The 23,961-nt window shown below is 40.9% G+C and overlaps 1 protein-coding gene across 1 annotated transcript; it reads left to right on the forward strand.

Annotated features, from left to right (window-relative positions):
• The first annotated feature begins 386 nt into the window (after positions 1-386).
• On the forward strand, positions 387-21,603 carry Map7d3 (MAP7 domain containing 3). The gene is made up of 15 exons (XM_035450139.1): positions 387-453; positions 4,657-4,749; positions 5,011-5,088; positions 6,102-6,265; positions 7,706-7,814; positions 9,197-9,289; positions 10,053-10,753; positions 11,615-11,742; positions 11,984-12,156; positions 13,506-13,632; positions 15,070-15,211; positions 16,771-16,878; positions 19,046-19,139; positions 19,655-19,844; positions 21,201-21,603. The coding sequence occupies exons 1-15, from the start codon at positions 387-389 to the stop codon at positions 21,601-21,603; spliced, it is 2,670 nt and encodes an 889-aa protein (XP_035306030.1).
• The last annotated feature ends 2,358 nt before the right edge of the window (positions 21,604-23,961 follow it).

The following is a 23,961-nucleotide window of genomic DNA, read 5'->3' on the forward strand; positions in this document are numbered from 1 at the left end:
CAAAGCCACAGAGAAACCCTGTCTCGAACAACAGAAACAAAAGGGGGTGGGGAGATATGTCCCCAGGTAGAGGTGATAAGAGGAAAAGAACGTTCAATGGCCAAGTAGGCAGCTGATTGGCTGGGGTCCAGAACACATCACGATAGAGTCTCGAATATAAGAAACCGTTTCTTCAGACAAAGTTAGTCGCTGTCCAGCTGGTGTAGCGACATAGCATGTGAGAGCTAATGCTACCTAAATTGAGGGTCTCGGGGCAGAGCGGGATGTCCCCGAGCCCCTCCCCGCCCCGCCCCCCGGGGTCCCAGCCAGGGCCCCAGCGGAGGCAGAGGCGGCGCCTGCGCCCTGCCGCCCAAGAACCACCAGTGGTTCTCAACTCTGCTCCGAAGATGGCCGACCATGCTTTTGCGGGTACCAGTGGCAATACATCTTTGCGGGGTCTACGAGAACGCTTGGGTGAGTGGGCTTGGAATCCCCCAGGGGGATAGGGACCCTCGGGGGCAGTGAGCTTACTGTACTCCCAAGGATCAGCAGAATGGCATGGCTGGGCAACTTTTCTGTGGGGAGTCCCCCTCGTTCTATCTGGTTTGTGATCCCCTCATTTCTCTGAACACCCTGGGATGGGACAATAAAAATCGGATGACCCGGACGTGGAGGAAAAATGGTTGGTCTGTGCTGTCAACGGCTCAACGGCCATTGCGGGCGGGTGCCATCGAACCCTGGCTCCAGCCCCGCCTGTCGTCAGGGACCAGTGACACCCGTGAACTGCAAGAAAACGCAGGCATGAGTGGGTGCTGGCGCGTGCTGGGAATAGCTGCAGTCCGGGTGGTCCCGCCAGGATCAGGAATTTTGGGGTTTCCCTGCATCCCAAGATGTTTGTACTTTTCAGGTCAAAGTCAAGAGACGAGGGAACTGGGGCTTAGGGCTTAGAAAGTTGGGAAGAGACTTGATTCTCCGCAAAGTTGTCCTGCAGTAGCACGTGACTTTGTCCCTAGGCTGGACTGAATGAGCATCTGCACCTAGCAATGCTTTGTCTTCAACAGGTCCTATAACCAAAACTTTTTCCGTCGGGGAGGGGGAAAGCTGGCGGGGTGTGTTAATCTTAACAATTTTGGCAACACCTGCTTGATTCAGGAAACTGTGTGAGGAGGTAATATTTCTTGCTGGTTGCTTTCGGCTTGCTAACAGTCTGGTTTCCCCAGATACGCCTGTGAATAAAATGAGTTTGATTGCTATTGAAATCCTTAGGGAATTTCAAATTGTAATTAAAAGGTTAATTTAGATTGGCTGAGATTCAAAGACCATATGTTACTGAAGAATATTTTGGATCAACTCTCCAAAAAGTGTCAGAAGCAAGTAAATTTTTTACCATTCCATAGGGGCAAAATAATACTCCTTGAGCCTCTAGCTTATTGTAGACTCTAGAAAGTTTGCAACCAATTATTATACTGTTTATTGACATTTATAGCTCCCTGGTATGAGTTTAAAGTAATTGAAATTAGCTAGCATGTCTTCCAATATATTGAAGGATACCCACTAACATTACTTGCTTATTGAATGTTGGAAAATAGTTAAAATTATGAGGCAGTTGTTTGTATTTACAGCAATTCAAATAAACAAAAAAAACCCCACGTTTAAGCCATGCAAAAAAGGGGGGATTTAATCCTGATCCGTTGTTTACATCCTAGCTGCCTCTGGTACTTTAGGTTGAAAACACCACATTGAATTTGCACAAAGCACCAGTTTAGCTGCCCTCCTGTTCCCAGCATTTTCTGTAGAAGTAAAGGAAATACAGTGAAATGCTTTTGCTAAAAGGTCAATTTTATCTCCTGCTGGAATCCTAACTGCATGAGTTTAAAAAAAAAAAAAAGGTGTCCTGAACAAATAACCTCTTGTGGGTGAACAGTACAATTTACATGCATGTATTTTATAAAAGTATACATGTATGAACAAACAGCAGATATACATACATGCGCTTAGTGGGTTTTCTACACATTGCAGTACGCTAATACTACAGAACTGTACTTATTGAAACAGAACGTGTGTCATATACAACTCTACACAATTGTTTTGAATTAAAACTGTTAAGTCAGCTGAACATGAAAACCTTTGGAACTAACTTGACACTTTTTGTTTGTTTAAATTCACACATGGTTTCTCAGTTGAGTACAGCATACTAAGACTGGGTCCTAGAAATGCAGGCAAAGCTACTGAGGCTGAGAGCCAGATTATCAGCGTCTTGGAGCTGGAGAAACCTTCAAGTTAGTCTAGCAGCCAGAATCCCAAACTCAGAAATCTTGGACAGCTTCTACAGCTTGAATGCGTGCTGTATTGGACAGCCTGGTATTTGTGTTAATATTTAAGATTGTACAGTCTGCTTGGAAATGTGCTCTTAACCATTGTGCTACCGGGCACAAAGATTGCAGCCGTTTCTTACCAGCCTTTATCTGTAAGCTTTCAGTTGCCATTTGTTCTCCTGGAACCAATCGTTGCAAACCAAAGAAAGTTTTTAAAACATTTCCTTTTTTACAGAACAGATTTAAAAGAATGTGTGGTAGTATGCTATTTAGAAATAATGTGTTCACAAAAATACCAGTAGTTGAATTCTGAGTAAGGCGGAGAAAAATCTAATCTTTAAGTTTAACTAGGTCATAGTTTATCTGAGCTGGGCCTTACAACCAAATACTTTTTCTTTTCCGAACTGATGACCCCTGTGGTTGCAGTCGCAGGGTCACTTTCAAGGTTACGCTTTAAAATGAATCCCAGATAACTTTTCTCCAATGCAGCCAATATCACAGAACACATTCACCCTGTGACCACTAGGGAAATCTCTCTAGCATCTTAGTTATTTTAGGTGTCTGTTTTGAAATGTTCTAACTCTCTTAATAGTTATTAACCAGACCTGTGAGGTATGACCTGGATCATATTTGCAGGGCTTTTCCTACCTAACCGGGCAATGGTTGTGCACACCTTGAATCGCATAACTTGGGAGGCAGAGACAGGTGGATCTCTGTGAGTTCAAGGCCATCCTGGTCTACAGAGCAAGTTCCAGGACAGCATAAGAGAAACCCTGCCTTGAAAGTCTAAATTAAATAAATAAAATAAAATAAAATAAAAATAAACCACCCAGTTTTCAGTCTTCTCCAGGCCATTTATCAGGATTGTGGGGAATTTTAGATGCAGCTATCTATGGAATTCGAGGTTCAGGAATCCTCAAGAATCCATCTTACTGTATATTATCGTATAGTTTTTCTCTTTTCCACAGTTTACTAAATATCACCTTATTAATGCTTACTTGCACGCTTTTCTGCATGTTGAAAGAAAGCACATATATTTGGTACAATTTGTATGTATTTGCCTTACATGTTTTCATGACTGTCCTTGTATCTTCATAATGCATTTGAATAGAGCCTTAGGGGTGCTGAGGGCATGGGGGTGTGGCTCTTTGGGGGAAGGGTACATTGTTTAGCATATTAGAGGCCCTGTGTTCAATCCTAATCACCACAGAGGAAAGAAAAGAAAGGAAGGAAGGAAGGAAGGAAGGAAGGAAGGAAGGAAGGAAGGAAGGAAGGAAGAAAATGAGCTACTTTGTAAACAGTTTCAAGTGCTTGAGTCTCACTCCCATAGGGGAGGTTCAGGTTTGTTAAATACTTAGAGAATACCTGATGTGAGTAATTTATAAATGTCTTATAATATTTGACTCAATCTCCAAGTATCTGTACTTGGAGTACATCACTTCTAGATTTGGGTCTATAAATTCTTAATTTTTAAAAGATTTTGATTTTATATGTGTGCATGATTTGCCCCATTAGCATGCAGTGCCTGTAAAGGCCAGACGAGGGCATCAGGGCTTCTGGAACTGTAAGTTTAAGACATGTCTTGATGCCAAGTTAAGGGCTAAAAACTGAACTGAGTCCTCTGCAAAAGCAGCGAATGCTCACAACCAGAGTCACCTCTCCAGCTCAGTCTTTTTTTTTTTTTGCTTTTTTTTCCAGATTTATTTTAATTTAAATTAGAAGCAAGCTTGTTTTACATGTCAATCCCGCTCTCTCCCCTCCTCCTCTGCCCCCCAACCCTCTATCCCATCCCCTCTCTGCTCCCCAGGGAGGGTGAGGCCTTCCATGGGGGATCTTCAGAGTCTGTCATATCCTTTGGAGCAGGGTCTAGACCCTCCTCCGTGTGTCTAGGCTGAGAGAGTATCCCTCTATGAGGAGTGGGCTCCGAAAATCCATTCGTGTACTAGACATAAATACTGATCCACTTCCAGAGGTCCCATAGATTGTCCAGAACTCCTAACTGACATCCACATTCAGGAGGTCTGGACCGGTCCTATGCTGGTTTCCTAGCTATCAGCCTGGGGTCCATGAGCAACCCCTTGTTCAGGTCAGCTGTTTCTGTGGGTTTCTCCAGCCTGGTCTTTAGCCCAAAATCTTAATTTCTTATTTTGACAAAAAAAAATTCCCTCTCAATTTCTTGCAAACTCTTTAAAAAAAAAGTATTATTTAGTCTGGCACATTTTTAAGTCATTCATCACTGACTTGTTACTTCCCTGCAAGCTCTTGTGCTGCCACTGCCATCCACCTCTGGAATTGTCTTTATGTCCACAAATACCTTGCACATTAATATCTAAGGCCTTTTCCTTACCTTCCTATGTTTTAGTTGCTGTGGCTCAAGAACTAGCCGAAGAACGGCGACGTAAACGTGGTATTGATTCTTCTGCAGTTACTCCTAAGAGAGCGTCATGTACACCTGGTATACTTTCAATGATGTGTTGATATAGCAGTGCTGTAGCTTTAAAATTTGAAGCCATAAGCCGGGTGGTGGTGCATTGTTTTAATCCCAGCACTTGGGAGGCAGAGAGGCAGGCAGATCTCTGTGAGTTTCAGGCCAGCCTGGTCTACAGAGTGAGTTCCAGGACAGCCAAGGCTCCACAAAGAAACCCTGTCTCAGAAAACCTAAATAAAGAATGAAAGAAATTATATGCTAATGGGTAAATTTTTTTTGTAGTTTTAGATGGCTCTGTCCTTAAAAATGACATCAAGCAGAAATTAGCCAAAGAACGAAGAGAAGAGCGGAAACGTCAGCAAGAAGGTCTGCATGTTAGACATTTCCCTTTATATATAGGTTATATGTTTCTGACTGGGGTTTAATCACTTTGTTTAATCTGTCTATATGATAAATTGTCATTTGTATTATGTAAAATATATTAAATTAGGTTCATTTACTAACCCATACCAAGAAGGCCCATGAAGAACCTGTGACCAAATTATTTAATTTTTGAAGAAGTAGCTTCAATTATCTGATAACTGAGGCCTGGAACTTTCTTCAATAATTGTGGAAACAAGCAGGATGAGATTTCAGTGAAAATGGGAGTTGGTATAAATTAAGACTTTTTAAAACTTGGGAGCATGTTTTCTACTCTATGTATTTCTTCTTTGATCTAAATCAACTGACAAAATAAATGCTCACATTTATGCAAGTGGAATGCTCTAAGTGATCTCCACTGTAACAGCAGAGATAGACAGTGATGTTAGGGGGAGTATTTTATAACTGCAGAGATACAAATTCTCCAGTCGCAGTCAGAGAAAACCCAAACACAGTAAAGCATGCCCATCCATAGTGGGCAGACGTCTAAGTCTATTCATGTAGCACCTGCTTGTTTAATAGTGTCTGGAGACATGAGGACTTTGAAGGAAGTTTTAGAGTAAAATGAGGCAAAACATAGATCTTAGCCATATGTGCTTTAACTTCTATTTAAAAACACAGCATGTTTTTCTGATAGTTTGATTTTAGCTCAAACTAGCAAAAATACGGCATGAAAGAAAACATTTCTTCCTACTTTGGAATTTTAATTTGGATAGGCCAAGAGTCATCTGGCTTAGAAATGCCAGTTCTTCACAGTTCAGTGAACACCTTGTGAAAAGTGGTTCTTTAGTGGCCACATATATTTACATACATGAGCCGTACGTGTTACTTACTTACTGGACCAGGTTATGTTGTATTAAGAATGATAATGACATAGATTAACATTCTTTTCCTTTGTGTTTAATTTGGAAAACTTGACTTGGCTTTAATACTCTGAAAATGTACTTGGGATATTTCAGCCAACAAGGAAAAACAACTGCTTGAGAAAGAACAAAAGGCTAAGCTGCAATACGAAAAACAGTTGGAAGAAAAACACCGAAAACTCAAGGAACAAAAGGAAAAGGACGAGCGACGCCGAGTATCTGCAGAAGAAAAAAGAAAACAGAAACTGGCGGAAGACAAAGTATGAACTTCAGAATCCATTCATTTAGTGTTGGCATTGTGTGTATCTGAAATATTGTTTAGCCCTTTTCTGTATTTACTGGCCCTGTAGAAAGGAAGGGAATAACCTCATGTTTTCCTATGTTTTTTTCTATTTTCCTTACCCTCAGTCCAAGTGCTTAAACATTTAATTTCACGGAGAAAAGAGGAGGCATGAAACTGAACTCTGTTGGCTTTTAGAATGCAATTCACATTGTACCTTAGTTTGGGGTTAGCTCAAAGTTATTCTCTACGACCTGCATGAAAGACCCCAAACCTACCACCCCTCTTCTATGACAGGTCCCATCTGGAAGGCTAGATCCCTGACAGAGAAACCATTAAAGATGTTTTGAGAATCAACAAACAAAATGGGAAACAACACAGAGTGAGGGAGGGTCCCTAGTGGTCAGAAATAGCTCAAGACAGTGCCATCTTAGGCCAAAGAGAAGCTGAGAGGAAACAAAATGGAACAGAAGCAAGTGTTAGTATGGACAGATAGGGAATCAGAAACATGGCAGGAGAAAAGAAGGCAAAAGGACACCGACTCCGAAGAGCTAGTGGAGGTGAGGCCCAGCCACAGCCTAGTGGACATTGTAAATAGGCTAACACATTTCTCTTTGGCCTAAGATGCTATTGCTAGGAAATAACAGAAAACCTCTGGCCCTGAAGTTGCTCTGCTTGCTGCAGCATAGTCCATGGTATATTATAGTTCAGGAATGCAAAAGCCCGGAGCAAAAAACTCATTTCTAAACTTGTACTTATTCTTCCACAATATGGCATGCGATTGCGTGGCTGTTATCCTGACCAGTGCAGATTGCAGCTGCAGTCAAGATAAACACACTGCTTGCCTTAACAAAAGTTCTTACTTAGCATCAGGATTTAGCTATAGAGACATGAGCATAAGAGATAAATAACTTTGGCATAGATTTGACATGGCCGTGTCACTCACTTTTTCCTGTTTCTTCACACACACACCCACGCACACCCCCCCCACACACACACACACGAAGGTGATTACAAAATAGACTATACCATGTAGTAAAATAAATGACTAAGGGATGAAGCAGAAGTGAAAATTGAAGTAGGCAAATATAGTGAAGTACAGGTATGATCAGCATGCTTAAAAGTCCACCACTCAGTCTGTACGTTTGCTGCAGAACTTTGACTCTTGAGTTTCCTAATGATGAAAGTGAAAAGGGAAGCATAGTATATGTCTTCATGTAGTATCCACAAAATAAGAAATGAGTAATTCAGGGACAGCACTGGTATTCTTTGATGAAAATCAAACATGTCTCCAATTCTTTTCAATTTTCACCTACTTGAAAAAAGAAATGCAGTGGTGAGATTAGTTTTAGAAACAATATTTTAAAATTGTGGCAATATAATAACCATATAAAATGGTCTGGCAATTTCTTTTAAATAGGAAAAATTTAAGGCTGTTGTGTCTCGTACAATGGAACGCTGCAACCGCGTTGATCAACGCCAGAAGAGGTGGTCGTGGGAGGTCGGTGCGATCAACACTGACAAATCTGGTAATAAAGGTGTTAATGGGGGTGGGTTTTAAGACAGGGCTTCTCTGTGTATCCCTGGCTGTCCCATAGACTAGACTGTCCTCACACTCAGATCCGCCTGCCTCTGTCTCCTGAGTGCTAGGATTAAAGGCGTGCGCCACCACCACCCAGCAACAGTTGTTACATTTAAGTTCATTAATGTCCATTTTTAACTGGCAGTTATTGGTAGAAGTCTGTATCTGCAACACAATCTAGTCTTTACATCCTAAATGGAAACATACGGAGTAAATTCCTACCACCTGCCAAAGCTGAATGATGAGATTTTATAATAGATTATAACTCAGAATACACTAAACTTTATTTAAATTTATAACCAGCACCAAAATGACAAATACAAAGTCAGCTAAGCCGATGCTTGTTTTTGTTTTTGTTATTGTTGTTACGCTGGAGAATTAGGTCAGTCGGGATAGCACTTGCCCTGCAAGCTATAAGCCCCTAATTTGCTCCTCAGAACACACTTAAAAACACTCCAGCTGTGGTAGTATATACTTAATTCTAGCACTGGCAAGGGAGAGGCTGATTCATAATAGCTATTGACACTACTTTTATTATTTCTTGAAGTATGTCAATGAAAAAGCACATGACTTAGTCACATGACTGACTAACTTACTCATCACATTATCAATTCAAGGAATTTTCACGTGGCACAAAAGTGTTAATGTGTACTTGATTTTACATATCTTTTTTTTTTTTTTGGTTTTTTGAGACAGGGTTTCTCTGTGTAACAGCCCTGGCTGTTCTGGAATTCACTCTGTAGACAAGGCTGGCCTTGAACTCACAGAGCTCTGCCTGCCTCTGCCTCCCGAGTGCTGGGATTAACACCTTGAGCCACCACTACCCAGCTTTGATTTTACAAGTCTTAAAGAGAAGGAATTCTTGTTTAACTGAGCTAGAATATTTCAGATAAAATGGGAAGTATTTACACAAAGCCAATTGTTTTCTCTTATAGTTTTAAGAACCTTGTGACAACTATACCAATTATAAATGGGTTTGGGTTTAAAATCGTTATTAAATTATCCATTATACTTAGACACCATCATGGATTGTGTCTACAATTAAATCTGCCTGCCTCTGCCTCCAGAGTGCTGGGATTAAAGTTGTGTGCCACCTCACCTGGCTAATGATTTTCATCATTTTCTAAGTAACTTGATTTTCACCTCAAATAAGATAATGAGTACATTTTTAGCTTTGGGGTTGTAAACTATACATAATATCTGCATTTAAAAAAATCTTACAAGCAAGAGTTGGAAGGTATTTGAAAGTGATTAATAAAATGAGTGAGTCCCTCCTGAAATCTTAAACAGTTCCTAGGATAATAATAGTGCTTTGTACTTGCTGTTTAGGAAAAACAGAAAGTAAACGAAGTTCCTCTCTGAATAGAAAAGATAACCAATTACATCCCAGTGCTGAGGTGGAACACGTAGACAACACGCCTGGTGAGTAGTTGTTTCTAAGTATAGATCTTCAGTGCTGGTTTAAAGAAATGTGTTTAGCTCAGTTTTATGTTGCTTCAAAAGTTGCTTAAGAAAACACACATGCGAGTATTATTATACGAACTGAACAGATTATGTTTAGGAACATTGTATATGTGCATGTTCCAACAATTAATGAAAAGAGAGGTCCTGGATCTGAACGAGCAAGAAGGGGAGGGGTAGATGGCAAGGTTTGGAGGGAGGAAAGGGAAGGAGAAAATGATGCAATTATCCTATAGTCTCAAAATAAAAGAAACCTTTAAAAAGACATTAAAGAAACTACAAGCCACAAACTGTCTGAAAATCCCGTTTTAGAGGGTCCTACTTCCTCTTCTGGCCTCTGAGGGCACCAGCCATGCAGGCAAACACTCATGCACATACAATAAAAAGAAATCTTTTAAAAATGTGGTTGAGATTTTGAAATACAATGTGATTCAAATAGAAATGTTTCACTACGAGTATCCACTTTCTAGGGCCAGCTTATTTTCATTTGTAGCAAACCACTATGATTACAGGAACTCTGTTCTGGGTATTACTTCTGTAATACTAAATTTGTGATGGTTCTACTCTGTCAAGGATACTGAACACTGAAGTGTATTGTGTAAAATTCCTATAATTTCCTATTAAACAGCACTTCTTTATCCTCATACTGTGTACACGGAGTGTTTTTATCTAGTCAAATTGCTACCTTTATATGGATATTTTCTCTGTCCTCATTCACTTACAGGCATGACCAAATATGTTTTCCGCTATGTGACTGTACCAATGTTTACTAGTGATGAGCTAAAATCTTCTGCAATGTTCGGTAAGTCATCAGTAAAAGTGCCAGTTCCAAGAAAATCAGAAGTAACACCAACAAAGAAAATAGGAACACCCCTCCAGGAATATGTGGAAAGAGCAATAGACATTCCTGCAGAAACACCACCCCAGATGAGCATGGAAACATTCTCTCAGGAAACACCTTCTCAGGCAAATGTGGATGAGCGATCTCATGTAGAAACAGCTAACCTGGAAATGGCATTCCAGAACGTGGAGGACATCTCTGAAGATAACGTGGTCACTTACCCCAAGATGAATATCGAAGTCTTCAACTCAACAAAGCACCCTGAGTCAAATGCTGAAGAATTCCCCACAGTGAGTATGGATGCCTCTTCAAGTGTTGGACCATCCCCCATTGTAAGCAAGGATTCATCACCTGCTCTGAGCACAGGATCATCCTCCTTTGCGAGTGTGGAAATATCTCCTGTTGTTAGCATGGATGCCTCACCTGAAGAGAGTATAGATACCTCACCAGAATTAAGTATGGACTCAGCAAGTGCTGTGGCCTCAGAAGCAAATATAGAAACATATCTTCAGATCAGTGGGGAATTAAACCTTGAGGCAAGTGTGGAAGCACAACCTGACAAAAATGTTGAAGCATCACCTGAAGCATCACCCAAGGTGAGTGTGGGAGCTCAGTCTAGACAAGGTGAGTGTGGGAAGGTGAGTGTGGGAGCTCAGTCTAGGCAAGGTGAGTGTGGAAGCTTAGTCTAGGCAAGGTGAGTGTGGGAGCTCAGTCTAGACAAGGTGAGTGTGGGAGCTCAGTCTAGACAAGGTGAGTGTGGGAGCTCAGTCTAGACAAGGTGAGTGTGGGAGCTCAGTCTAGACAAGGTGAGTATGGGAAGGTGAGTGTGGGAGCTCAGTCTAGACAAGGTGAGTGTGGACGCTTAGTCTAGACAAGGTGAGTATGGGAAGGTGAGTGTGGGAGCTCAGTGTAGACAGATGTTGAAGCATCTCCCAAGATAAGGGTGTAAGCACAGTGAGCATTAGCACAGACTAGGCAAGACGAGTAAGCACAGTCTAGACGAATGTTGAAACATCACCCAAGTTGAGTGTGTCAGCACTTCTTGAGGTGATGGTGAAAGTTTCACCTCAGGCAAGTGGAGAAATGCCACTCATGGAATGAAAACACCTCCCAAGGCTGAAGGGAGAGATGCCAGAGATTTGGTAAGCAGTTAATGTGAAATACTTTGAGGAAAACAGTTTGTGAGGAATGTTCTGAACCATTCAGTGAGGTTTATAAATGGAATTAGATTTTGAAGTAGAAGATTTTAAAAATGTATTTCTCTGATATACTTGCATTGTGTAACTTCTTAGCCTAGAAAAGTGTATTCAATATTCATGAATTAAAAGAAAATTGGAGGTTTCAGGGACTATGACTATCTTATTCAGAATATTTTCTTATGAAAAGATAGGTATAGTATAATAGTTGCTAGTAATTTTTTTATCTTATTGAATTGGTATGTTCAGAACCCAGAAGTGGACAGAAGAAACGTAAATCTTACCACCAAGAAACAACTACCATCCCAGATACCATGTTACAAATGGCCATCATCTCCTGCACTTGGGTGGCGCCCACCTTCTCCCATGAAGGCTGTGTAAGTAACCTATTTGCGGTTATTTCTGATAGACATTTTACTGGAACAAATGCCATATCAGTGTTCCCTACATGAAATAATATAGCATGCAAGGTAAACAACTGCAAATGGGAAAAGTGAAGTAGCTTTACTTTCTCCGTTATAAAACTTTCAGTTTGTAATTACAGTATCAATGCATTGCATTGCTTCTAATTATATACTGAAAAGTTATTGTCACATGTTTATTGCATTTTCTCAGCAGGCAGAATCAAAAGATCCGAACTCCATCCCCTCTACCAGTCTCACCAAGACTATCAACGAAGACTTCTCTATCATATAAAGTAACCCCAGTTCAGAATATCCTATATGTGCCAAATGCATTAGGTGTGATAGCAAAGAAAAAAGAAACCATCCCAAAGCGTATGATCAACACAGGTAAATTCTTTTCCTAAGAAATTTATTTTAACAACACAGAAAATCTTGAAGTACTTGAGAATCATAATTTTATCCCCTAATTAAAGGAACTTCAGGGAGTGAACCTTCTTTTAGATAAAGAGAATTAACCAAGCACTGGTCCATTGGAATGCTTCTCGGCTTGCATATCCACCCCTCTGTCTGGAAATTTCATTTTTGGAACCATTGTTTGAAGCATTAGTTGGATGAGAGGGTTGGTCTATGATTCTTGTGGACCCTTCCAGCTCAGATATTGGCTTGTTCTTATAGTTTATCCAGCTACATATGGTTGAATAAGTTTTCATCAGCTGTAGGCCAGTTTCCGTGCACATACATGACATGTGGTATGTCCTAATTTGTACTGTAGCCATGTACACACTGTTATTTTGCCTGCAACATGCATTTTTACATGTCAATGCTACTTGGTCTCAAATGTACTGGGAATTTTGTTTTTATAAGAAATTCCAATGAATTTTCTGAATCAAATGTTCTTTTTTTACAAATTATTTTTCTTGGTGTCTAGAGATTTTCATTTCTACATAGTTTATCAAAAACAACAAAATTATCTATATAAACTTATTATTATAATATGCCTCCATGTTGAACCAGGCATGATAGCACAAGTCTTTAATCCCAGCACTCAGGAGGCAGAAGCAGGTGAGGTCATGGCCAGCATGGTCTACATAGTGAGTTCCAGGACAGCAAATAATGAGAATATATATACATATATGTATATGTATGTGTGTGTGCATTATTGTGTTGTGTAACTTCTTAGACCAAGTAGCTCTCTTGGTCTAAGAGAGAGAAACAAAGAGAGAAAGAAATCCATGTAAAATATACCTTATTTTAATGACAGTCATGGCTTCTTTTGTTACCTACATCTACCACTATATGATAACCACATGTATATAGAGATATCAAAGTTTAGGTAAACAGCAATAAAAATGATGCACAAATTCCACATATATACCAGATATCATTTGATTGGTTGAGTGTTCAAGACTTCTACTCTTCATTTGAATCAGGCATAAACTTGGCTTCAGCATATTTTAATCTTTCCTCATGGAGTCCTTGATTTACCTGTTTCTAAATAGTTAAGCCAAAGTAGAAATACATCATTGTATTTTGAATATTTGACTATTCATTTGTTTGAAAGAGAGAATATGCTAATTAGGGAGGAGTTGGCATTTTGAACAATTTCCCTAAGTAGCATGTGATTAATTTTGGTTTGTGATCATGTTTTAATGTTGAGAGTGACTCATTTATTTCTTTGTGGGGTTTAAAGGAAATAGTTTCCCTAATCAATTATTTTACATGCTTCTTTAAACTAGAATCTGGTAATAAAAGTGTGCCAAGCAGTGAAGCAGCCATGAAAGTTTCATTAGAGATACACCATACTGCTTATGAACAAAAAGGCAAACAAGAGAAAGAAAGAATCCAGAAAGAGATAAAACAAAGGTGAGCACAAAATAATCTTTTCTATCCCTACACTTTGAGGGGAGTCCAAACTTTGAAATTTTGTACTCAAATTCTAAGTTTCATAATAGTAATTATTTTTTTCTCTGGTGAGAAGTCAATCATTGCTTTCTAGTCAAGTAAAGGAAGGAAGAAAGAAAAATCCAGTTGTGGTGGTACACACCTTGAATCCCAGCACTCGGGAGGCAGAGGCAGGCGCATCTCTGAGTTCGAGACCATCCTGGTTTACAAGAGCTAGTTCCAGGACAGCCTCCAAAACCACAGAGAAACCCTGTCTCAATGCCCCCCTAAAAAAGAGAAGAAAATAGAAAACACTTAGAAAGGTATTATAACTGGCTGAGCAGAGTGGTAACATCTCTACACATCCTTTTCGGGATCCATACATCCAGCACCATTAAAGTATGCAAAGACAATGTAGAAAGAAACCAAGGATTCCATCGCAGCAGCAGCAGCACCTAGACAATCACATGATATATCTGTTTGAACATCACTGGAAAGACAGAGGGACAGGGTTGGGGGGGAGCAGACAAACAAACACAGATACTGAGATTCATCTCTATGTCACCAGGATCTCATTTAGACAATGAATTAGTCTTAGAAGGTGTCCCTGACAACAAATTTCAGGTCCAGCATGTTGACTTGAAGTTGAAATATTCTTGCTCTTTCATCTTGAAACCTATTTTGTGTTGTACCTTATAATGTAAACCCTTGTCCACTGTAGTCAAGGAATACTGTAGTACTGACTTTATTTCCAAGTATCAAGTGTTTAAAATACAGTTGCCTGGTAAAAAGGAAAGGAGATACTTTAAAAAGCAAGAGATTTATAACTTGGAAATTTTTGTTCCTTGTCTTCTGCAAACCAAGTTAGTTTAGCATTTGAAAGCACTGAATACTGGCACACCAGTAGACCCTGTCATCCCTAGGTAAAATTGGGTTTGTTCACATTTCAAAAAGACCTTATAGGGTCTGTCTCTAACATAAGGGCTGACTATTTCTCTCATGCATATGTGCACATATGTAAAGTAGTCGGGTACTTGTGAGACATCCTTTTGTATACCCAAAGGCCTCATTTAGAAACGGTGACATGTGCCAGGCAGTGGTTGCTCCTGCCTTTAATCCCAGCACTTGGGAGGCAGAGAAAGGTGGATTTATGTGAGTTCGAGGCCAGCCTTGTCTGTAGAGTGAGTTCTAGGACAGGCTCCAAAGCTACAGAGAAACCCTGTTTGGAAAAACCAAGTAAGGGGTGGAGGGTACCATATAACTCTTGAATAGTAGGAACCCCAGAAAATACAGTAAATCTTCCATAAATGCAGTTGTATTAATATACCCAAGCAATTTCACCATAAATGCTCCCATACGCCTAAAAACTATGTGCGCTAGCAGCTAAGAAAAATACTAAATTTATTTAAATATCCTCAGTGTTGCTAGAAAATCTGAATGTATGGCAGAGAGAATGGTTGAAGTCCCAGCAGAAGTGTTCTCACCACACAAAGATGAGCAGCAAGAAGATCTGACAAAGAGACGTTTTGAGCCACCAGAAGATCAGAAAGAACAACTACAGGTTTGTAGCCTTGCCACTTCTGCTGTGCAAGAGAATCTGCTTAGAAAGTGCAGTTGCAACGCAAGGTAGCCAGCCATCTGGGCCACTGAATAGACACAGCATTCTCCAGCCGCACTTTGACATTACAGTTTCCAGAGCCCACATCGCCTCAACCCAATTGATACTCCCAGCCTTAGAATATCATTCATCAGAACTGGTTACATGTAATCTCCGTAAATGATTGTGTATTCCTTGGAAGGGAACCTTTACAAATTTTTCCCATAGCTCTTAAGGAAGGTAAGAAAGTTGACTCCTTTCGGTGTTAATAACTCAAAAGCGCATGCTTTTAAAGCAGTGGCTCTCAACCTGTGGGTCACAACCCATTTGGGAGTGGAAGGACGCTTTCACGGGGTTCACCTAAGATCATCAGAAAACACAGATGTTTGCGTTATGATTCATAATGGTTGCAAAATTACAGTTATGAAGTAGCAATGAAATAATTTTATGGTGGGGGGGTCACCACAACATGAGAAACTGTATTAAAGGGTCACAGCATTAGGAAGGGTGGGAACCACTGTCTAGACCATCCACATGAGGAACTGTATTAAAGGGTCACAGCATTGGGAAGGGTGAGAACCACTGTCTAGACCATCCACATGAGGAACTGTATGAAAGGGTCACAGCATTGGGAAGGGTGAGAACCACTGTGTAGACCATCAACATGAGGAACTGTATTAAAGGGTCACAGCATTAGGAAGGGTGAGAAGACTACTGATTTAAATTAAGGTAGGCACTGTTCAGAAGGGAACCCTTGGTGTCTGAAACATTTCAAATAGCATTAGCCTCAATCTGCTTTTATTTTCCAGATTTTTTTCATTTGAATTAGAAACAAGATTATTTTACATGTCAATCCCAGTTCTCTCTCCCTCCCCTCCTTCCCTACCATCCCCCCAACTAAAATCCTTTCCTTTCTGCTCTCCACGGGGGGTGGGAGAATTCCTCTATGTGGAATGGGATCCCAAAGTCCACACCTATGCTAGGGATAAGTACTGATCTACTACAGGAGGTCCCATAGGTTTCCGAGGTCTCCTCACTGAAACCCATGTTCCTGGGGTCTGGATCAGTCCCATGCTGGTATCCCAGCTATCAGTCTGGGGACCAAGAGCTCTCCCTTGTTCAGGTCAGCTGTTTCTGTGGGTGAATAGGATGGCATACAAGTCAGTCATCAATCTCATTATTGGGGCAGGGTATTTAAGGTCGCCTCTCCTCTGTTGCTTAGATTGTTAGATGGTGTCATCTTTGTAATTCTCCAGACATTTCCCTAGTGCCTGATTTCTCTGTAAACCTAAAATGTCTCCCTCTATTATGGTATCTCCATTTTTGTTATCTTCTATTCTTCCCCTGACTCAACCTTTCTGCTCCCTCATGTTCTCTGCACCCCTCCTCTTCTCCCCTTCAATCTGCTTTTTAACAAGGCTTTGAAAATGGCCACCAAGTTGCAACTGTTTATTTTTTGAGCTAAAATTTCTTGTCATCCAGATATTTTGAAAATAATGACATTTTTTGCACCAATTTTCTAGAAAGGGAACAATGACATGATGAAATCTCAGGACAGTGCTGAAAAGAGAAAGAAGGAACAGGAAAGAATTATGCTACAAAATTTGCAAGAAAGATTAGAAAGGAAAAAGGTAATTCTCTGTTTCATGTGCTTTGTGTTAACGTTGGATGAAAGTTATCAACATATTCTTCTGAAAATCCTCAATCAGGTATGTGTTAGACCCCAGCTGTCTGCCCATTGTGGTTGCTTATCCAAAGTGCTGACTGCTATTACAGCACTATCCTCTTTTTGGTGGTATTTGTACCTCATGGTAGACATTATAGCCATGCTCAGTATCTGAAACCTTTAGGATCAGCGTTCCTTTTAGCAGGGTGAGTCCAGGATAACAAAGGTTAGTGGAAGTTAGAGTTTCATCTAAACTGGGCTGGAGTTGGCACTACATGTGGTGGGAAAAAGTGGAGGCCTCTTGAGAAGGCCAGTGTTTGGATTGTTTGTAAGGTAGGACCTCATTTTATGCAACTCCATATGCTTCATCTAGGAATCCCTGTCTGGCCAGGTCTCTGTCACTCTGAGGCAGCCAGCTGTTCTCCTCACCTTATGCAGTGGAGAGAATTCTCATGCCTCCCTAGAGTGCATCGTTCCACAGCCTTCTGTTGGTGTAGGAACAAGATCTCTTAGAACCATAGCATCATTGAAGTGCATTGTTTTCATTTATGTTTGCCTCGGACATAGTCTAAGAGTTCTAATTAGTTAGCAATGCCATGTGTTTAGTCTAACTGATAAAAATAGTCTAACTGTGAAAGTTGGAACATGGGATTGCCGTTTGGGTGTGTGTGTTGTGATAGGAAGAACCATTGCTGCCATTCACAGAGCTTTATAACTGAAACCAGGGACAGAAGAGACACCCAACTGCTGCCCTGACACTTTTGTTAACTCTGGGGACAGTCCCAGGCATTGCCTGATGTCAAATGGAGTAATCATCTGCTTCAGGGACACTATTTTTGAAATCTCTTTTCCATTTTCCTTTTTATTTCCCTTTGACTAGAGGGTTGAGGAAATAATGAAGCGGACAAGGAAGACAGATGTGAAAACCTCAAAGGTAGCCCTACTCCTCTCCGACTGCATATAACTTCCTCTTGCTTCCTGCTCCTGGCATCTCTTCACTTTTCGCTTTTACCAGATTGCTGCTAATGCAGTATGCTGTCACATTTGTGTTTTCCTGGTCCTTAAAAGCCCGGAGCTTGTTTCCCTATCTCTAGTTTGCCTTCATGTTCTCCTGTGTGAACTGCTTGCTTAGGTCTTCTTGCCTAAAACATTGGGGTTGACTTAACTTTTTCCTAATTTTTTAGATAGCTTCTTGGATATTCTCGACCCTGCTTTCTCGTTGTTTTTGTTGTTGTTGTTATATTTGTAGCTCTCTCCTCTTCCAGTCTGTGCCTAGTTTTATTGTCATTTTCTGCTGGAGAAAAGATCCTGATGTTATTGTTGAATTTATCAACATCTTCCAATAACCTTAGCACTTTTTATGCACTTACTGAACACTTGGACATCCACTTTTCTCATCACGTGCCTATCTGCCTGTTTCACCACCTGCCTTTTCTTGCTGATTTACAGGAGTTTTACCTACAAGTAAGAGTCTTTTAGAGGTATGCCTTCCTATCTTTTAATATCTTTTGGTGAACCAGAGTTCTTCAGTTCAGCAAATGAATTTAGACCTTCCCCCTGCAGTGACTGCTTTTTGCATCTGTTTCTATTTGCTTCTCCTGGCATGTCTTCTGAATACAGCACATGCATGCAAGGCTTGTTTTTCTCTATACATTCTGAGCCATTTACATTCGGTTAGAAACTGCTCTTTTTACTGGTCATAGTTATCCCCAGCCACCATCAACGAGCAGGACAATATCTTGATAGAAATTTCATTTCCAAAAAGTCACTTGAGTCACCGCTTCAAAGCTCGTTCAGCTCATTGGCTCAAGGCCTTTTACATCAGCAGCTGCGCCAAGGTCCTGTAGCTCTTTGCTGACTTTTCCCACACTGGTTTCACTAGCATTCTGAGCAGGGCGTGAATGTGACTTGAGGGCTTTAGGCTCTGCACTCTTGTTCAAGGAAACAGTTCATTCTCTGAACGACAGAATTAAGGCCACCTGCCCATCATGAGGTCAGTTAAAGAGATTGCTTTTTCCTACCTTTTACTCAATGCCAAAAATTTGTTGTCACTTTAGTCTTTTCTTACTTCTTTGGATTCTAAAATAGGACGATTAAATACATATAGCCGTGACTTTCTCTCCTAACTATAGGGTTCAGAAATGGTTGATAAATCTGAAGAGGATGAAGCTGATGATGAAGGTGAAACAGAAAGTGATGAGGGCTCCCTTGAGACACTTTCATCAGGTTTGTGTATTCCATTCCTCATGGTTAGACACAGAAGCAAACAATGCTACTACCAAAATGATTATTGGATTTAAGTGGTCTTGTGAAAATGTAGTCAGAACAAGTGACTAGAGCCCCTGGGTATGCTTTTGAGTCAGAGGAGGGCAATAAGGACATTTGAAGTAAACCAGCCTCCAAAGAAGAACAAGCACAAGGGCAGGAAGCAAGGGATAATCCTGACCTTTGACCCATCAGCCTGTATTAGCAAAGAAGTTCCTTTAAGATGTGTTCCCCATCACATCACCACCAAATTAATGTACATGTTGGACAGCCACTCAGCTGGCCTGTCACATGGAGGCTGCTTAGATTTGACTGGGCCCCAGAGCATTGCCTGCTTGGCTTTTCTTGCCTTAGGCAGGGACACCCCCCCCCACACACACACACACACCCATCCTATCACACCAGGATCAGAGGTTTTGATTTCTCTTGTCTTTGTTGTTGAAGATCCAGCTTTAATTATCTTCTCCTCCCTCCAGGAATGAAAACGCCATTTAGCAAACTCAAAAAGTTTTACAAAAATTCCAAGAGAAGGCCTCAAAAGCTAGTGTTTCTGCAAGCAGAATCTGGTGAGGTTGATACACAGAAGAAAATATTTTTTAACGGGAACATGAAAGCTGCCAAACAAAACGAGCCAAAAGAATCTACAACTCAAGTGAAGGCCTCCAAGTTAGTCCACTTAGCACCTTACTTATCCAAATAAATGTGGGAGACATATGAACCCTCAGCAATATGTTACTGCTTGACCACTTAGTTTGTATACCAAACATTATGTCAAGCGCCCTGCTTAATGGAAACAAACCAGTGCCCACAGCAGTCTCACTGGTTCAGGATCATCTCCTCATCTTTTTTTTTGTTGTTGTTCTGATTTGTTTTGAGACAGGGTTTCTCTATGTAGCCTTGGCTGTCCTTGAACTCACTATGTAGACCAGGCTGCCTCAGCCTTCTGAGTATTGGGATTAAAGGCATGTGTCACCACCGCCCAGCAACCCCATCTCCTACAGATTAACAAACTGAGACACACAGAGGCTTTAGGGTTTATTTGCCGAATCCAAATGCAGATTCAGCTGACATCAAATTGCTTGTGTTTGCATGGTGAATGAATGTGGTTCCATGTCTTGAGTGAATACTCAATATTCAAAAAAGGGAAAATACTACCTCTTTTCATTTTCACTGTTACTCAGAGATTGATAGTCAAATTCTCATTTCACATATGGGTAAACAGGCTTAGGGGTTAAGTCTGGAGAGTAGAATTATTTGTTGAAAAGGAACACTAAGCCTAAATAATTCTAAAGCTCTGAGGTCCACTGGAGTAGTTGTCTACTAAGAGACTAGGTTCTGATTCAGGCTGAAAAGAGCACCACACTCAACTCTTGCACCAGTTCTCTAGTTGCTCCTTACCATCTGTATCCTTAACTGACTTTAAGAAAGGCAACAGGGATTTGCAGAGATGGATCAGTGGATAAGAGCACTTGTTGTGCAAGCATGAGGACTAGAGTTCAAATCCCAGCATCACACAAGAAAACCAGGTTTGGCCATGTGCCCGCCTGTAACCTCAGTGATGATGGGATTGGGGGCTAGAGACAGGACAAACTCTAAGACTTGCAGGCTGCCAGTTTAGCTCTGGGTTCAGGTAGAAAGTGGTAGAACAGATTATCAACTATCCTCCTTTGGCATCTTCAGCTCTCACACACATACGAGCATGCATGCGCGCGCACACACACACACACACACACACACACACACACACACACACACACACACACACACACTCCTGTAGTTCCTGGGTTTAGGTATGCGCAGATGCTCTTGTGCCCTGGTATTTCCAAGGTACCTTAGCACTGTCTAGGATATAATTTAAATGCCAGCGTGTTCCGTGATCTATATGGTCCCTTCCAGCCTTCTCATTCAAGGACGTGGAAAGTTGTATTATTATATCCAAGACACTCCTCAGAAGTTAGATGATAAAGCTCCTTTCATGGGTTTTTGAATAGCCAAGGTTCTCACTACAATATTTCATTCCAGGATACCTACCAAGAAACCACCTACCCGGACAGTGAGAAGCAGAAAAACAAAGGAAGCCAACTCTACCATCCGATCTTCTCTAAGTGTCGCCACCAATCAGGAGTGGATTTGTGACAAAATTATAGACCTTAGTCACACCACTGAATCACCTGTTATAAAGACCGCTGCTGGTAGCAACAAACAAAATTTAAAGGATTATGTGACAACTTGCCAAGGTCCTCAGGCACCTTTGGACCACAAAAACCGAGGCAAACCTGTTTCTGCTCCTTTGACGAAGGTTTTGTCTCACCTTCACATAGCTGGAAAAGCAACCGATCTTGCAAATCCCTTTGCCTCTGGCTGTCCCAGGATGGCGTTTGGAGGACAGGAAGAAGATAGTGGTGAGTCCGTAGGAATGATCTAGAAGAATTTTCCATTAAGTTATATTTGAGAGAATACTTAACTTGATAATGGTTTCTCCGCCCTGCATCTCCTGCCACATATAAAATATAAGTTCTTTTAAAAAATCTGGCTTCCTCTGAGCACCCGCTCCTCTGGCTGCCAGACAAGTACAGAGGAGAGCAGAGAGCAGGTCTTTACAATCTGTCTTTCATCCTGTGTTTCCCAAACCAAAGGGCTATTGTTTGTCTCTTTAAGAAGTTAATCAAGGTTGGGAAAATGGTTTTGGGGCCACCTTTAGGATTTTTTGAGCCCCCACCCATGTCAAAAGGCAGGTGTAATCTCAGCACTGGGGAGGCAGAGACAGAAGGACCCGTGAGGTTTGATGGACAGCCAGTGTAAGCTGAGTCAGTTCCTGATTCAGTGAGGTCCTGTATTTTAAAAAAATAAGCCAAGGAACCAATAGAAGACACTGGACAGCTAACCCTGGCTTCCACACTCACCAGGACAAAAGCATGCACACAGGCACACATGCAGTACACACACACACACACACACACACACACACACACACACACACACACACACACACCAAATCCAGCTCCCCTGGCCAAAAACAGTATGAGGTCTTCAGGTGTTGATGTGGGGAGCATTTAGAGAAGAGCACCAAGGTGTCAGAATGTTTCCAGGGCTTGCTCAGGGAGTCACCCCAGAAGAAAGCTGGGGTGAGTTATCATGACACTATAAGCATCCACTCTGCTAATCTTTTCTTTTCTCCCTGCCTAGATGTATAAAGCCTATGGAGCCTGGGGGATTGATCATCTTCTTCCACTCTGTATTAAAACTCCCAAGGGCAAGACTCAAAATTGTCTCCTTGATACTTGAAACTGGCAAAGAAATTTACCATCAAGAAAGGAAGAAAAGGAAAACGAAAACCCCGATCCAATAGTCACCTCATCACCTACTTAAGAAAATGTTACTATCAACTTGGTCTCTAGTGAGAGTTTTAAGTAAAGAGGTTTCTGTTTTCCTCGGGAAAAAAATCTCTATTGTCTCTTTCTTGGCTTTCCATCAATTGGTGTACGTCAAGGAATTCCTCAAGGATCTTTTCATTAAATAATCATCTTCAGTCCCTCACAAAAATCCTATTAAAGGAGTGTCACTATTCCAGGATCTATTTGAGCTAAAATAGTTGATTCTGGCTCAAAGTGACACTGCTTCAACAACTAGAAACAATCTGATCTTGTAGAGAGCATAACATTGTGTGTGGAACTCGAGTGCTCATTACAGTTGTGTCTGATTGTTCCTAATAGACACCAAAGGTTTCGGAAACAGGACAGCTTTATTGCCTATATGTATGGACATTTTGAAAATTCAGCTCTCATCCCTGTCCAGTGCTGATACCTCCAAAGGCCAGAACCAGAAAGGCCCATCAATATCTTTCATGCTCTCCTCATTGTTTTGTATTGAAGTACCTAGAGCAGTTTATACACAAAATGTCCAGTATTCTGTTGTCTCACAGAGTATGATGAATTCCTTTAAATATTGTGTGGTTAGAGCTTTTTTTGCCTTGCCTTCCAGGCCTGCCCTTCAGTATAAACTCAGGCTTGGAACATATATGCAAAATGTGCTTGCTTTTTTTCTCGGCGCTTGCAACAAATGAACATGGACATAAACACGTGTGCATTCACACATGTATCTACACACAGAGGTAATGTGATTCCATAAAACTAGAACACACATTCCTTGCCCTAACACCAACAAGCCTCATTGTTGAATCACAAATGGTTTAAGATAGGTCAATGTTTCTTTAGCCACCAATCTTGGATTCCCAAAAAGAATAATTACATTTCCTGATGCTTGGTCCCTTCGCTACCTTTGTTATGTATTCGAGCAGGATGCCTCAGGTTTAAAATCTATTTTTAGATACTGGTTCTTAAATGTAGACAGCAAAAGGCAATCATTCTAAAAGATGAGCTTCTGGTATTTTTCTATACAAATGTCATGTGCTGAAATACTTTGTTAAGTATGTGCCATATGAAATAAATGTCGCAGATAAAACAAGATTTGTTTTTGTTATAATAGAAACTGAAGTTCCAAGTATGAGTCTAGTACATCCCAAGGTTTTAGGTGGGAGCTGGGGACCAAATTCAGGTCTTAAGCTTAAGAGGGTAACACTTTGCCAACTGAGATATCTCCCCAACATTTAACTTGTCCCCCCCTTTACTTTCTTTATAAATCTGAAGCAGTTTGCATGCTCTTACGTATACATTTCTTCATTGCATTGCTTTGACTACCTATGTCCTGATATGCCTGAATAATTTTTGGCTTCCATCATCATCATTATTTGAGCATGGGAACACTGTGTTTATGGAGTCAGTTC

Source organism: Cricetulus griseus, chromosome X (assembly GCF_003668045.3).
Source record: "Cricetulus griseus strain 17A/GY chromosome X, alternate assembly CriGri-PICRH-1.0, whole genome shotgun sequence".
Taxonomy (NCBI): domain Eukaryota; kingdom Metazoa; phylum Chordata; class Mammalia; order Rodentia; family Cricetidae; genus Cricetulus; species Cricetulus griseus.